General features: G+C 39.4%; 1 protein-coding gene across 12 annotated transcripts in view; it reads left to right on the top strand.

The window, feature by feature from the left end:
* TMCC1 (transmembrane and coiled-coil domain family 1) overlaps positions 1 to 14,301 on the top strand; it is a 212,795-nt gene that overhangs the window by 105,647 nt on the left and 92,847 nt on the right. For all 12 annotated transcript variants that reach the window (XM_076346759.1, XM_076346752.1, XM_076346748.1 and 9 more), the window contains 2 exons: positions 4,066 to 4,122; positions 6,834 to 7,545. In XM_076346759.1, coding sequence (XP_076202874.1) covers positions 7,000 to 7,545 — 546 coding nt within the window. In that variant the 5' untranslated portion in view covers positions 4,066 to 4,122; positions 6,834 to 6,999. The remainder of the gene's footprint in view (positions 1 to 4,065; positions 4,123 to 6,833; positions 7,546 to 14,301) is intronic.

Raw genomic sequence — 14,301 nt, 5'->3', positions numbered from 1 at the left:
TCTAAGTGTGAGTTATTCTTAACTGATATCTGTACACATTGCCTTCAAAGGAATCTAAGTGGTTTGCTCCATTATAAAGCATTTTATTAAAGTACCTTCACCACTATTACCCTCGGTGTTTCTCCCCTTCTTCAGCTAGCTGGGTTGTTCATATTTTGCATATAGGAAAACATTAGGCACAGAGGCTGACTTGCTCAAGATCTTTTAACAAGACTGACAAAGCTGGTTTAGCCCAGGATGTCCGGTCTCTCAGCCTGTACTTAAGCCACCAAAACTCTGTTCCTGCTGAATCTGTGGTGTGAGAAGGGAGAGCAAGGATAGCAGAGATGGCATCATTCAGCTGACTTCCTTCTTGGCTTCTGGATAGTGTTGGGAATAGGTTGGAGGGTTTAGGGAAATCATTAGTCAGAAATTAGTAAAACCTATTGTTATCCTACTATGTTGTTTTTGTCCTGTAACACTGTACAGCTGGCTTAAAAAATAGGCTGTAGGTATCTTGCTTTGCCCTGTGTCCCTTGTTCCTATTAAAGTGGCAGTTTCTCTCCATCTGGTGTGGCCTTTTTCGCTGTATTGAATGGCATGGACTCCTTATCCGCAGCACTGTGGATTAATTCAGTGAATCCTTGGGCATGCCACCTGCCACTCCTTACTGTTTCATCGAAAGTAGCTGGCTTTGGGCTATTCTCCTTTTCTAAAATCTTAGATGCAGAACCTTAACAGAAATTTGGCTTGTTTTATACATACTTGAAGCTGTTCTGGGTTTTTTTGCCCCCTCATCTCCCAGCTACACTATTTAATATGCTGAGTCTTTCTGTTTTTGTCTTTCAATTTGCTCTTTCAGCCATACTCCATTTATGTTCTTGCATAGAGTACTGTCAGTGTCAGGGTTGTGGCCAGGTGGGGCTCCCCCCCCCCCCCCGCCCCAATGTTTTTTTCTTTTGGACTTCACTAGAATTCCAGGAAATCTTTTCTTGCGTGAATTTTGGAGGAGGAGGAAGAAGAAGAATTCTGTCTTGAAAACTACAGGTATCCTTTCCATTAAAAATAGTATTGTATTCTGGTCTGTATTCTGCCATCTTACCTATGTTCTTTGCATTTAACTACTTCTTATATGTCTGTCTTCCATTCTTGCCCTAGTTCTCCACTCTGACTTTTTAAAAATTCTTCTGTTATAATGTAATAGCTAAATATACCTGTTTCTCCAGGTATTAGGTAGTCATGCCACTATCCAATTGTTCTTTTGGGTCATATTATTTACTCTATTACTGTTGTCTTCCTCTTTGAATGTTTTTCAAACCGCAGCCCCCTTGAATTTTACACCCATTCCGGTTTCTCACGAGTTCCTCTTTCTGACAGGATTAGCTGTGAACACCCGGAGCTTTCTCTCCTTATTTGCTCTGCTGCTTGTTGTTGCTGAACAATGATGGTTTTAAAATACCTTAATCCTCCTGTGGATATAAATCACTTGTTAAGGTTCCCAGTTCCCATAATATGTGGTTTTCCAGTGTGTGACTATTGCCCGTCTAGTCTTTCTTGCTAAACTGTTTGCCTTGATACAGAATTCATTTTGGGATGAGTTTCTGAAAATAAAGCTAGGCTGTTTCTTAATAAAAATCATTCTTATCCTGAATCAATTGAAAAATGTTTTTCTTTTGCCAAATAAGAGGAATGGGAAGCATCTCCTAAGATGCCTGCTAACTGTGGACTACAACTCTATGATGAGCTATTAAACTGACCTGTTTATGGAATAAAACAAATGTGAGGGTTCCTTAGCTAATTATACTTCAACATTAACATTAAGGGTTCAAGATACTCAAATACAGAATAAATAGTAGGTATTTGAAATACTCTACAAAAAGGCAGAATCTTTTCTGTTTTCTTTTGTTGAAAATAATTTTTCTTCTCTATTTCTACAGTTCTGTGCTGTTTGTATCTGTAACAAGTACTACAATTGCAGATAAGTCAGCTGAGCTGGGTTTCAATGGTAACTTCAGAGTTCATTCTATTTCCAAATAACTGGTTTTGAAGACAATTCATTAAACTGATGCATTTAGAGTAAACTTTTACTTGAATAAAGTTTAACTAAAATCTAATGGGCCAAAGTCTTTTCAGACTTCTGATCTTAGATACTTGACAAATTTTTGAAATTTTCATGTTACGAAGTATTTGATGAAGAAAAATGAAAGTATTGGAAGAAACTTTTTCTCCCTATAGGCGATCTAGCTGTCTAGAGCAAAATGGCACCAGCAATGCTTGATTTATTTCTACCCCTCCAAGTTCTCTCTAATATGTATGTGTAGCATTTGTGCTAAGTAAATAGCTCTGCAATAGAGCCATTACTTATGCAAAAAAAAAAAAGAGAAAGATGCTAAGATTGTGTCTGCTTTTCATAAGTACAGGAAAGTGGAGGAATTTTGATTAGTCCAGTGCAGTAGCTTTTCAAAGTTTAGAAAAAAAATGGAGCTTCTGGCAGAAAATGGGAGATTTCATTTGTACGTCAGTGAAGGCTGTGATTCACAAGGGAGAAAATAAAAATAGTTTTCATGACCTTACATCTCAAAGCCCATCTGTGGGTGCTCTGGAAAGTGGACTCTGCAGTATAAAGGCTGGGAATTTATTTGAGTCAAAAGCATCTGTTGACCTACAGGGTCCTATAGTGCTGTAGGGCATATCTATGAATATCAGACCCCACTGGCAGAAGCTATTGAAGTTCTTAAAAAATAACATTAAAACTAAAAAAAAGAAAAAAGACAAGTAGAATGGCTATGAAGTTATGTTAGCGGCACGTCATATGTTAACAATACTTCACACATTGTGCCTAGTTCTCCACTCATACTATTGTAGAAATGTAATTTCTTCTATGTCAAGATCTTTTTAAAAATGCGTTCATTCATTTTTTTCTTAAGTTCTTCATATTTGCTGTCATCACTTTCTTCATGTTCTAGCATCCCACTTCAGTGGTTCTGATTAACATTTTCTTTATCTCTGCTGTCTTCTTGGAGGTGGGAATCTGGCGTGTAATAAAATAGTCAAAATGCCCCAGTTGCACAGAGTCTTGTAGAATTGTTCCAAGTGCTAATGTATTCTGAAGCTTGTGTCCCTATTTTCCAGAACTAGTTGAGTAACTAATGACCTTTGGAAAATCTGGGTGATTTAGCTGTGGTTCAGAATAATATGTGAGTCTGGCTAGAGAAATGCAGTCATTGTATCTTCTCTCAGCTCTCCTCTTGCCATCCTCTGTGTTGTTCTAGCAAGCATTTGGCCTTACCTTGGGCTTGTCGCAGAAACTTTGAACAGATCATCAAAATGCCCTTGAAATACTCTGTTCCCTCCTTTAGGAAAGGAGAGCAAAGCCAGGATGGTGTCCTTGGGCATGGTGTGCTTTGCCTAGGTTAGACTCAAACCTGTGAATCCTTCACGCTCATTCTGTGTGAAGGCTGTGTCTGGATCCATTACCACGTCTCCACGTAGACGGGTTCAGTGTGTAGGCGGTCTGCATTACGGAAGGGTGCTGGGCAGGGATTATTGCTGTAGTGGACAGGGGTTGGTTTTGTTGGCCTCCTGGCAAAGGTTGCTGTTATGCAGAGGCTTCCTTGTGAAATGAACTGAAAGGTGCTCGTGTTTCAAAGTGCTCACAATTCTCATGTCCTGTTAGGTGAACTCCAGATAAACAAGAGCAAGCTGTTTGACCTGTGCCCAGAACATTTGAGTTACTAAATAGGAGGAGAAAATAAAATCTGTGTGGACCAGTCTGACCTTGCAGGCTAGAGCCCTGAAATCTACCTGTGCTTTCAGTGCATACTGGTGGCCATAAATCCTAAGAGAAAACGTTCCTTCACAAGAACAACTTGATTAACTCTCTAAGAATCAGTTATAACTTCAATTATATTTGTATCCCTTCAGTTATTTGAAAGAGTTTAAAATAGCCCAGCTTCCGGAGGCACTTGCATTTAAATGGGGGAAAAAAAAAATACATAAAAGTTGGAACCATGCTCACTTTGTTGTTTGTGTACATCTTTCCTCCCATTTCCAAGAATTGCATCTCATACCCAATTTCTTTTGCAGTTTTGTTCAGTGGAGGGACTGCTGTATGTCAGCCATGCTAAAGGGCAAGTGATGGAGGCAAGTACTAGTTTATATATTCAGTTATCTAATATTGTTTTTGCCAGTTTCTCCTTTTGAACTGTTTTGTTTCCCAGTGCTGCTGTGAAATAATTGCACAAATGAAGGACTATATTAGCATGTTCTGGGATGTAATAATGTTATAATGTCTGTTCAGTATGACTGTATATGGAATTGTGAATTTTGTTCCTGATGTATTGTATTCTTGTACAAATAAGAAATGTATGTTTTTGAACTTCATGCTTTAAAGTACTCCATTTCCTCCCTCAAACAGAATATAAAGGTTGTTACAAGTGTGTGGGGGGAAAACCAAGCACAAAACTTGAATGCAAATAAATGTGCTAATTAATTCTGCTGATTCACAGTCCTTCACATTTATGAGTAGTTTTTTTCCCCAAAAGTAGAACTAGGACAAGTAAGTAGTTTTAAGGATCTTCATACCAGATATGCAATTTGAAAAGCTCTTTTCAGGCTCACAACAGACTCATCATATGGCAATATGAACAGACAGATGACCACAAAGCTCCCTGTAGGAGCCTCTTTAAAGATATGAGACAGTGTAATTTCAGAAATCAGTCACAGAATACACAGGGGTAGTAGTGATTTGTTTGTGAGCTAACTGTAGGCTGATTTGTTTCAGGTTGGTTTGTAAATTGACATAGCGCTAATTTAAGTGGGTTAATGGTTTCCAGCAGATAATGCATGGAACTCTAGTTAGACTGAAGTGGTGTTCTTTTAAGATCAGCAGTATTACCAGTGATAATCTGGATAGAAAGTGTGCAGGACATCAAAAAGATACTGGTTAGAGAGTATATTGGGCATCCTTGATATGAAGTGCAGTTCTTCAGTGAGTCCTGACTGAAGAATGAATACTGAGGGAATTAGCTAAAATGAAAAAGGCAGTTATGGGTCAACTGTCAGGTTTGTATTTTATATGCCAAATAATTTTGGGACTCTTGCTTTTTAGCCAGTGAGGTTTGTTCACTTGAACCATTTGGTCTGTTGGATGAAAAGGAAAATCTAGTTTTGCCTTTTTTTCCCCAAAACTTAAATTGAGTGGAGACCTACAATTCAACTTTCTGGAAAACCTGTTACATGAGAAAAAAGAAATATTAAGAAAGAGCAAGCTCAAAAGTCAAAGCATGATACTAGTCATAAAGGCACTTGAAGTCATTTAAGAAAGTGTTAAGTATGTAAAAATACCAGGTGTGTTGCACATTTTTTTGATTCTGCCACACAATTTCTGCATGAATATGGGTAAATATATTTTTCTGGGTGTAGTTTATTACTTTGCATTTACTGTTACTGATTAAACTGGCCAATATATTTAGACTCAATGCTTACAACATGTTCAAGGTACTGACATAAAATCCTGTATGATTCCAGTGTTTTGCTTTCTGTAAGTACTGAATTTCATCTTGCCTCCAGCTGATAGCAACGACATTTGAAAAAAAGAGAGCGTGAGGCAGCTCTTTTGATATTTTTGGATGCCAATTTGGAAAACATTTTGGAATATCTGTTTAACCCAGTGTCAGGTTTCAGATGAACAAAATTGAGAGCGCTCTAATTGTAACCTCAATGCATTATGTTTCTGCAGCTGTTTTAAGATAAAAATGAATGCTCTCAAATCCCAAACATATGTTGCATTTCAAATAAAATGTTTTTTTAAAGCACAGGCTGCTTTCTGCCAAGATTGAGGTAGACCTCTGTGATCTGGTTTCTGTATTTATAGAAGCCTAATCAAAGCTTTCTCCTGCAAGAAAACAACGATCAGCTTCCGAGCAAGTGATCTCATGGTGCTGATGTGAAACTCTTTCAAATACTGTGTCCTTTCTTCCTTCCTCATTCCTTTGCTGTACTTCTCCAATAGTGTGTTGCTATATAAGTGCTCAGCTGCAATGTCATATAACCAGCTCCTGCCTGAGCCCAGCTGATAGGTAAGGTTGAGATCTCTTGGAGAAAAGCTGCATGTTTCCTCTCTGCTAGAGACTGAGTTACACATACATGGTGCTGCTCCCTTTCAGATTGGTTGCTTAATCTACTTTTAAAAAGGCATTTTTGTTTTCTCTGAGAACTATGGACAAGACTATGCCAATTGAAACCATTTCACTTGCCTGTTCTTGGCTGAAGACAGATTTTTCACATCTAGTTTCCAGTGCTCTCAGCAGATGTTGGCAGTAATAAGCCATTTCTTACTATTTGGAAATGCATAACTGATTTGGAAATGTTCTGTTTTCTTGCATATGTTAAATACTGTGAAGTTAGGCATTCTACAGGAAAATCAGATAGGCAGAGCAGACATTACATTTGAAGCACAAAATATCAGATCTTTGTCAAAGAACAAAATTAATTCTGCCAAAGACACTAACATGTTCTTCAGAAGTTTAACCTCATGTTCTGTTCGATATTATTATGGGCTTGTTCTTAATAAAACCTGGTTTCTCCTTGCTTCTCCCCCTTTTGAACAGCTTTTGTACCTTTCTTGCTTTCCTATACCCTTTGTGCTGGGCTTTTTCCCCTAGGCAATGAATGACTTGTCTCATACAAGCTTTGGCTTCTGCGTACAGCCTAGATGCAACTAATACCACATGGAGGGATGCTCAGAAAACTGATACATTTTGTTTTGTTAATGGCATGTTTTGCGCATTGGATTTTTTAACCCACTACTTTCTGCATGGATGTATAATAATGACTCTTTTGTTTAACATTAGATAAGCATGAGATCACCGTGGCACAGCTGCATGTGTAGTCACTGTTGAAGCAATTGCACACCTAATTGGCTGACAATCTTGGCATTTTTAAAACAAACACAAGCCTTTTAAAGCCAGGGGACGTATTTATGTATGAGTAGTCCAATAAATCTGTTGGGTGTCATCAATGGAGCCCTCTGGCACTGAACAGTTGTGTGATGACCCTGATCCTGGAGGCAAATCCCAAGATCAAGAGACCAAAAAACAACATGAATCAGAGCAAAAATTATCCAAAATAACCCATAATGCTTTGGAGAACATTAATGTGATTGGTCAAGGCTTGAAGCACCTTTTCCAGCATCAGCGCAGGAGGTCGTCGGTTTCTCCGCATGATGTTCAGCAAGCTCAGGCTGATCTGGAGCCTGAAATGGATCTGGAAAGCCAAAGCGTCTGTGCTGAAATTGATGGTGTCTCCACCCACCCCACAGCTCTGAACCGGGTGCTTCAGCAGATCAGAGTGCCACCTAAAATGAAGAGAGGGACAAGCCTGCACAGCAGGCGGGGCAAGGCAGATGCCCCGAAAGGAAGCCCGCAGATCAACAGGAGGTCTGCCCAAGATATTCAGTCAGGTCGGCCCAGATCGTCATCTACTACAGATGCTCCCACGAACTTGTCCGTGATGGAGATTGCTTCTTCTATCTATGTAGGTGGAGAGGAGGCCACAGCAGCAGCAGTAAGTCACTCAGATTTACCTTTGGTCTTTATCATCTCCTTGTATGTTTTCTTAAGCCTTTTGAATCTTGTTTTTTAGAAGCAAGTTTCTTTCAGCGAACACTAATGCTGCTGTGTTCAAAAGCTTCTTCAGTGGTGAACCAAAGAGCTTAAAAGATGCAAGCATTAGTCATTTTCTCACATGGCAGGTGGCTTATTTTTTATGTATTTGATCGGTGAAATGAGAGCTACTTTTGAAACACATTTGGTTGGTTGGATGGCACACCGCAGTCAAACAAGGAGTGATGGGAAGAGCAGCAGCCAGAGTAGTTCTCTGTAGCAGCTGTTATTTAGCTCCTGCAACAAACCCTTGCATTTACATAGATGGCTTTTTTCTTCCTCTCTTGTTTTATTGTGCATTATATAAAAGTGAGGAATTCCAGTTTGAGTGAATGGTGCTGTTGATCTTTTAGGCTGTTGAGAGGCTCTGGGAACACTGGCTGTAGCCTGCGGTTGAACTGCAATGCCAGATTGACTGAATCTGATTTAGATCAGCCTGGCTACTGTGCTGATACGGGATCACTGCTGTGTCTTTTTTAGTTTGTCTAGCCTGTGTGGAAAAAGCGTTCACCGAAATGAGTCTCTGTTCTGTGACATGTTCTTGCAAAGCTATGCTTATTGGCTTATTGATGATATCAAGAAGTAGTGTTTGTCTTACCATCTCTCTTCTTTCCCAGATCAATTTAGTTGAAGCACTCCTTTTTTTTGGAAAAGCTAGGTTTCTGATTTAACTTGAGCTATAACCTATATTTTCCTAAAATTCTTTGCAGGCTTGTACATTGGAGGACAAACCCTTTGATAAAGATAGGAAGCATTGTGAAACTGATTTCTGGTTTATATGCTCTTAATTAAAGAGGGTCTGACCATGACTCTTGGACCAAGAGAAGCAATCCTGCTAGTGTTTGATGCCGTTGAGATAGCATGGTCCTGAAGCTTACATAGATTTTTTTTTCGGTATGAAAATTTGTTCTCATACTACAGTTTCTTTGATGTTGGTTAGATGATGATGGATTTGGGCCAAATAAGATCTCCTCAGTCATCCGGAGGTTGCCTCACCTTGCCTCTGTAGCAAGATAGTTCCCTTGTTGTACATTGTTTTCCTCCCCTTGAAGCCTACTTTGAAATACTCCAAGTGAAAACCTTTTCAGAGTATTCGGCGGTATAATATGCTTTCAATGTATTTCCCTGATAGTCATCCAGAAATTAGCATATCTTGTGTTTATAGGTGGTAATTGCAAAGTATTACCATAAATTACAATATCATTCTAAGGCAGTGAGTAAAGTTTCCTCTTGGGAGAAGCACTGAAGGAGTCTGCCTGGAGCTGTATCTGAGGTTTTTGTTTCTTGTCAACAGTTAAAAGAATAGAAATAGTAATAATGTCATTAGGAGAAGCGTATGCTCTCCTAGGATGGGTTAACTTTGCAATTGAGCCATACCAGTTGAGCCATTAAGAGGTCTCTCCTTGAGGCCTCCTAATAGCTTCAGGTTTATTTGCTTACTGGCTCTCTTTTCATTGTGAGTGAACTCACGATCTTTGTTTCAGGAGAGTTTTGGGGAAAGTTGATAGTTTTCCGAGTTTGTACCCAAATCCAGCAACTTAAGTTTATGAAGCAAGCTCTGATTTGTTGGTTTAAAACTGTAGTTCCTTTACTTCATGTATGAGCAGGGAGATTGAACAGGCCTAAGCATATTTGGTAAGTAATACGGGAATATGGAAAAAGACCTGGAGTGAGGTGTCCTTTCTCCCAGCTATGTCAGCTGGTCTGATGAAATGTTACCACCTTCGCCTAGATCAGTGATCTCCAAAGTGGGGTGTGTGCAAGACAGTCCACTGGAGTGTGGGAGGGAAATATTTTTGTACCATTAATAAGTAAAATAATTTTTTTGAAATAATGTTTATTTTATCTTTCTTTTTCTTTTTAATTTCTATTTTTGTGTATGTTTTATAATGTACATAATGTATTAGTTCAGTAGTACATGTATATAGTTTATAAATAAATATGCATGTATTGGCAGTTCATGCTCAAAAATTTTATACTGACAGGGGTGCGCAATCAAAGTTTGGAAACCACTGGCCTGAATGAGTTGGATCACTTGGCAGGAGTCACTGGAAAAATGAGAACTATTAATCTGATAGTAACTGCATTCTGCTACAACATCTGGTATGTGTGAGAACAAATTTAGGGGTCAAGTTTTGGTAGATATAGCCTTTGATTACTGAGAAGCAGTAACTGTAGCTGTTCTTCCTGTTGAGAAGCATGCCATATTAAGAAAGGTTTTCTATGAACGGTGGCTCTTCTGCTACTTAACCAAGTAGTCGTCTCAGAGGTGGATGTGAGAGCAGTTCTTGTTGCTGTTTGTCATCTCCTCAGCTGGTATGTACTGTGACTTGAAGAAAAGGGGCTGTTCAGGATTTCTCCCTTCCATATTTGAGAGAAGGGAGGGGACTGGAGTCTGAAAGAGGAAAATTAAATGTATGTGAGGAAAGGCCCTCTTTGGGGGCTAAACCACCCAGAGACCTCCATGACCAGTTGTCCCTCTGTAGAGTTTAGTGAATTTCCAGCTGCTTTTTAATGTTTGCATATTGCACCATTTTTCTGGCAGACAATAAAGGTGTATACTACAGGTCTAAAGTGACATAACCAAGGAAATGCTGCCTTGCTTTTTCATCACACTTTGGGGAAATACACCTTTGTCTGATGTCTAATTTGGGCATTTCGGTCTGGTGGAGAAGCTTTGTACAGCATTTATAGTGTGCCTGAGCTAACCTCAAATTTAGCTTTTGCGCAAGAGGATTTTCCTTTGTGGTAACGAACTGATGGATGTAGTGGGGAGAAGAGGGGGCAGACAGTGAGACTGTTGACCAGCAATCTCTGGATTGCATCTGGAGCATAGTGCTCTGGACTGTGACTATAAGGCAGGCTTTCGGAAGAGCAAGGGTCAAGAGTGGTTAAAGTTCCTGATGTACCTGGACAGAAATGAATCTTTTAAAAATCTTTGGAACATGAGACTGGAAAATCTGATATACTTGGCGTTTTTAAATGTAGCTTGCTTGCTTCCAAACCACTGTTGCAAGAAAGTGGCAGCAGCAATCTCCCCTATGCATATGAACAAGAGGGAGACAATCAGCTGTACTAGTAATGTTCACATTTTCCTTTGTAGTGGTACTTGTATCTCTGGGGTGTGTGCATGCAGGGTGGGAACCCTTTGTCGCGGGGCTGAGGGAAGCTGTGGAAATGAAGTTCATGCACTTCAGCATAGCTTCCCCTCTCTTGCATGATCCAGAGCATGCATGGTGCTTCGGGACGTAATACCTCACCCTCCTTAACCTGAGCCCTCCAGTTCCTCTGTTCTGATTTGGAATTGCTTCCTGATGCGCATTCTGAAAAATATGGGTGCACTCATAGATAGAATCCAAATAAACACTTCGGGAATGCCACAACATTTGTTGATATGGCTCTGAGTTTTGTTGTATTTACTTTTCCATTCTTGTTCTGGTATTTCTTAAAATCTCACTTAATTCTCTTCTAGATCATCTAAAAAAATTGAAAAACCTGATGAAAAATAGCTGCACAGAAATACAAAATGTCATCTTCTCTATAAAGTAGAATAAATAAAATCTTGCTTACTGGTTGCTTCATTCTGTAAAGGTATTTCATTCCTGTAACATGAAGGTGGAAGACTTGTTGTAAGTTCACTGGAGTCCTGGCTTTGCCTCAGTTATCATGTGTATGCTTGCTTTACTCATAAACCTGTTCCCGATTGTAGCATAGATGGTACTTAAACAACGCTTTCTAGCTAACAAGACCCTACTTGGGCAGAGGGAAAGAGCTGTTCAGCAGCATGCAGCGACTGATTGAGACACAAAATAAATAATGCATTTCTTTAATGAGAACAGCAGTGTTGGTGAAAGATTTAAAGACTTGATATCATCTATTCAAGTAAAGAGTGCTACTGCTTTTTATCAACCCATTCAGTCACTTCCAGAAATGTAGCTATGAACTGGGGATAGCATTTGTGAAGGCCCTTGGAGTTGCAAAAACAGAGAGTCAGCAGGATTTCAAATTGCTCAGAAAAAGGAATTTTTTTATTACAGTTTTTTTTTTTATTTAAAATAGTTCATATTGATGAAGCCAGAGGACCACATAACAACAAAAATTTAGGTATCATGGCAACTCTAAAACTTAATCTCTAATATCAATCTTCTTGCGAAGAACACTTATTTTCTTAAAGTATTTTGTAGCTGTGTGTAAAGTTTACCCATTCTTTTGACTGCTGTTAGTTTCAATATTACTCTCGCATGTTTTATTTGGTGAACAAAGACTAAAATGAGAGCATAGAAATCTGTTTGTTTTTTTAACAGAACCAAGTAAAAAATGTAGCTAAAGTAGTTCTCAAGTTTGTTCTTAGTTTAATCAAGTTTTCTAAAGGAAAATGTGTGTTCCTGCTGTTCCTTTAGCATTATTGTAATTTCAGTGTTTGAGTGTTTATGCTTGATTATTGGCTTTCGTTAAATACAACATTCTGCCTAGAGATATGACAAAACAGGAATTTTCTTGATTGTGCATAGTCTTATGTGGGCTCAGAAACCTTGATGGCCCTCAGACTCATCAGCCTTTTCTAAGTAAGCTAAAGGCAAAAGTCTCGAGTTGTTTAAGCTACAGTTTACTCCAGAGATTTGACATGCTTGAGTGTGCACTCAAGCTGAGGTAGTACTGATCCTGGCTGTGCACTTATTTACACATGTAAAGTTACAAGATAAATATGGCCTGTTGTTTAACAGCATTAAATTCAAGATGCAATTAGATGACCCATTGCTTGCCTTATTCAGCATTCTGCAGTTGTCCTTATGTGATGTAATTTTTTTTCTTTTCTGAAAAAGACTATAGGATTAAGTAATTGCAAATACAGTCTTTCCCCACCCCAGTCCTGCCTGAAACTTTCTCATATCTTCATGGAAGATGGGTGCGTGCATAAATTGTAAATGTATCTCTAACCAGCTTCAGCTATTATCAAAGCTGATTAGTGTCTGAAGGAACATCTGGTTCCTGCCTAAGGATGGTGATATAAACAGATGTTCTAAATAACCAAGAGGGTAAGGGAAAATGAAAAGCACTGTGGATTCCGAACAGTGACTTTCTCTGGTGTGTAAAATACCAAAACAAGTGAGAAAGGGAGAAAATTGGTTCATACTTTTACTGGCTGTAATGATCTGATCAAGGGACTTGGAGAAACCATGGTGGCAGCATGGAGCTGTGTCTGTCGTTCCTATCCCAGGCAGTGAGACGGTAGTCACGCGCAGCATCTCTCATTCCTGTGCTTTGAAAAGTGCTGAAGTAAAAGCTGTGATTGTTGGAATCTAGTGGCAGTGTGGAGCTTTGCTGTTGCTCTGTTTTGTTTTCCATGGATGTCCATTTCCATAGTCTCTGCACACTACGTATCTTTGAGCTGAAGTAATTCACCACTATGAAACATTTCTCCCTCCTTTCCCTCCACATTTCCTAAATCCTACTTCTTTGTGCTAGGTTCTCTGATAAGAAAATGGAAGCACTTGAATAATTCACCCAAAGTCTGCAGAAAGCAGTAAGCCTTTTGGCTCAAAAGACTTTGAGCAAAACTGATATAGTCAACAAGTTATTCAGCATGTTATCTCTAACTAGTGAAAGGGATATAATCTGCTGAGTACTGATTAGTACAATATCTTGGCTAATTAGTATCAGGTGACTAGCCATGAAAGCCTGGAAGACATTTGGAAGAATTTGGAATCCAGTTTGCTGTAGAGAGTTATTTGCAGCATCTCTGGGGTTAGCAATAAAAAAAAAAGTAATTCTATTCTTCCATTATTTTACAAAATTCATTGGCGTGTGGTTTTATCAGGTTTTGGTGCAAGGCCAAGAAGAACTAGAAAGAAGCGGAAATAAATACTTTAATTTGAATGGATTTGTGATAGACAAAATGTCTAGTGAGTTGATCACTGCCAAAATGACCGTTCTAGGTGGGTTGGTTGCACTGAAGAATACGTATGCATATGTCAGGGCCCTGAGTGCACTCCCCAGCTTCTAGAAGTTTAGCTGTCTGCGTTCAGGGTCAGCTGGCTGGTAAGAGCGGTTGTGAAGAAAGTTAGGTGTAGTCTCAGCAAGGGCCTGCAACTGCTCCTTTGGGAGCTGCTTTTAAGCTGAGACTCTTGCTCTCTCGGTTGATCTGAACCCAGACCTATGGACTGACTTCCCAGATTAACCTTGGACCTGCTTCATTGCTGTAGACCTCTCTGGTGATCCAGATGCTTGGCTGAACCCAGTTGCCAGCCTTGGACCTGGTGTGCTCCCCTTGCCTGAATAGCAAGGGAGTCCACTCACTAGGGAAATTCTTCATCTGCTGCTGTGTGAAGGCAGTTAAGCGAGCATTACCTGCTGCTGAAGGCCATTTAAAGTACCTTGGCTTACTTTTCACTGATTTGGTTAAGGAAAGGAAAAATCTGCCAGTTCAGCTGTCGGGACTGTGATGTCCTGAACTCCTAGAGGTGTTTTGGCAGAGGATGTCTGGCCCTCGTCTCAGTCCGTGGGCAGGGTCACTTGATGTGTTTAGATATTGTGATATATTCAGATATTTTTTGGACAAAACCTGAATGCTTCCAGAAAGGGACACTAATTTTTGGATAACAGTAAATCCATTATTTGCCAAGAACTCAAAAAACTTTTCAAGAAAGTGTTTGGTTCA

This window comes from Aptenodytes patagonicus, chromosome 8 (genome assembly GCF_965638725.1).
Source record: "Aptenodytes patagonicus chromosome 8, bAptPat1.pri.cur, whole genome shotgun sequence".
Lineage (NCBI taxonomy): Eukaryota > Metazoa > Chordata > Aves > Sphenisciformes > Spheniscidae > Aptenodytes > Aptenodytes patagonicus.
Note: the sequence above shows the minus strand (reverse complement) of the source record. Positions and strands in the feature narration are given on the sequence as shown.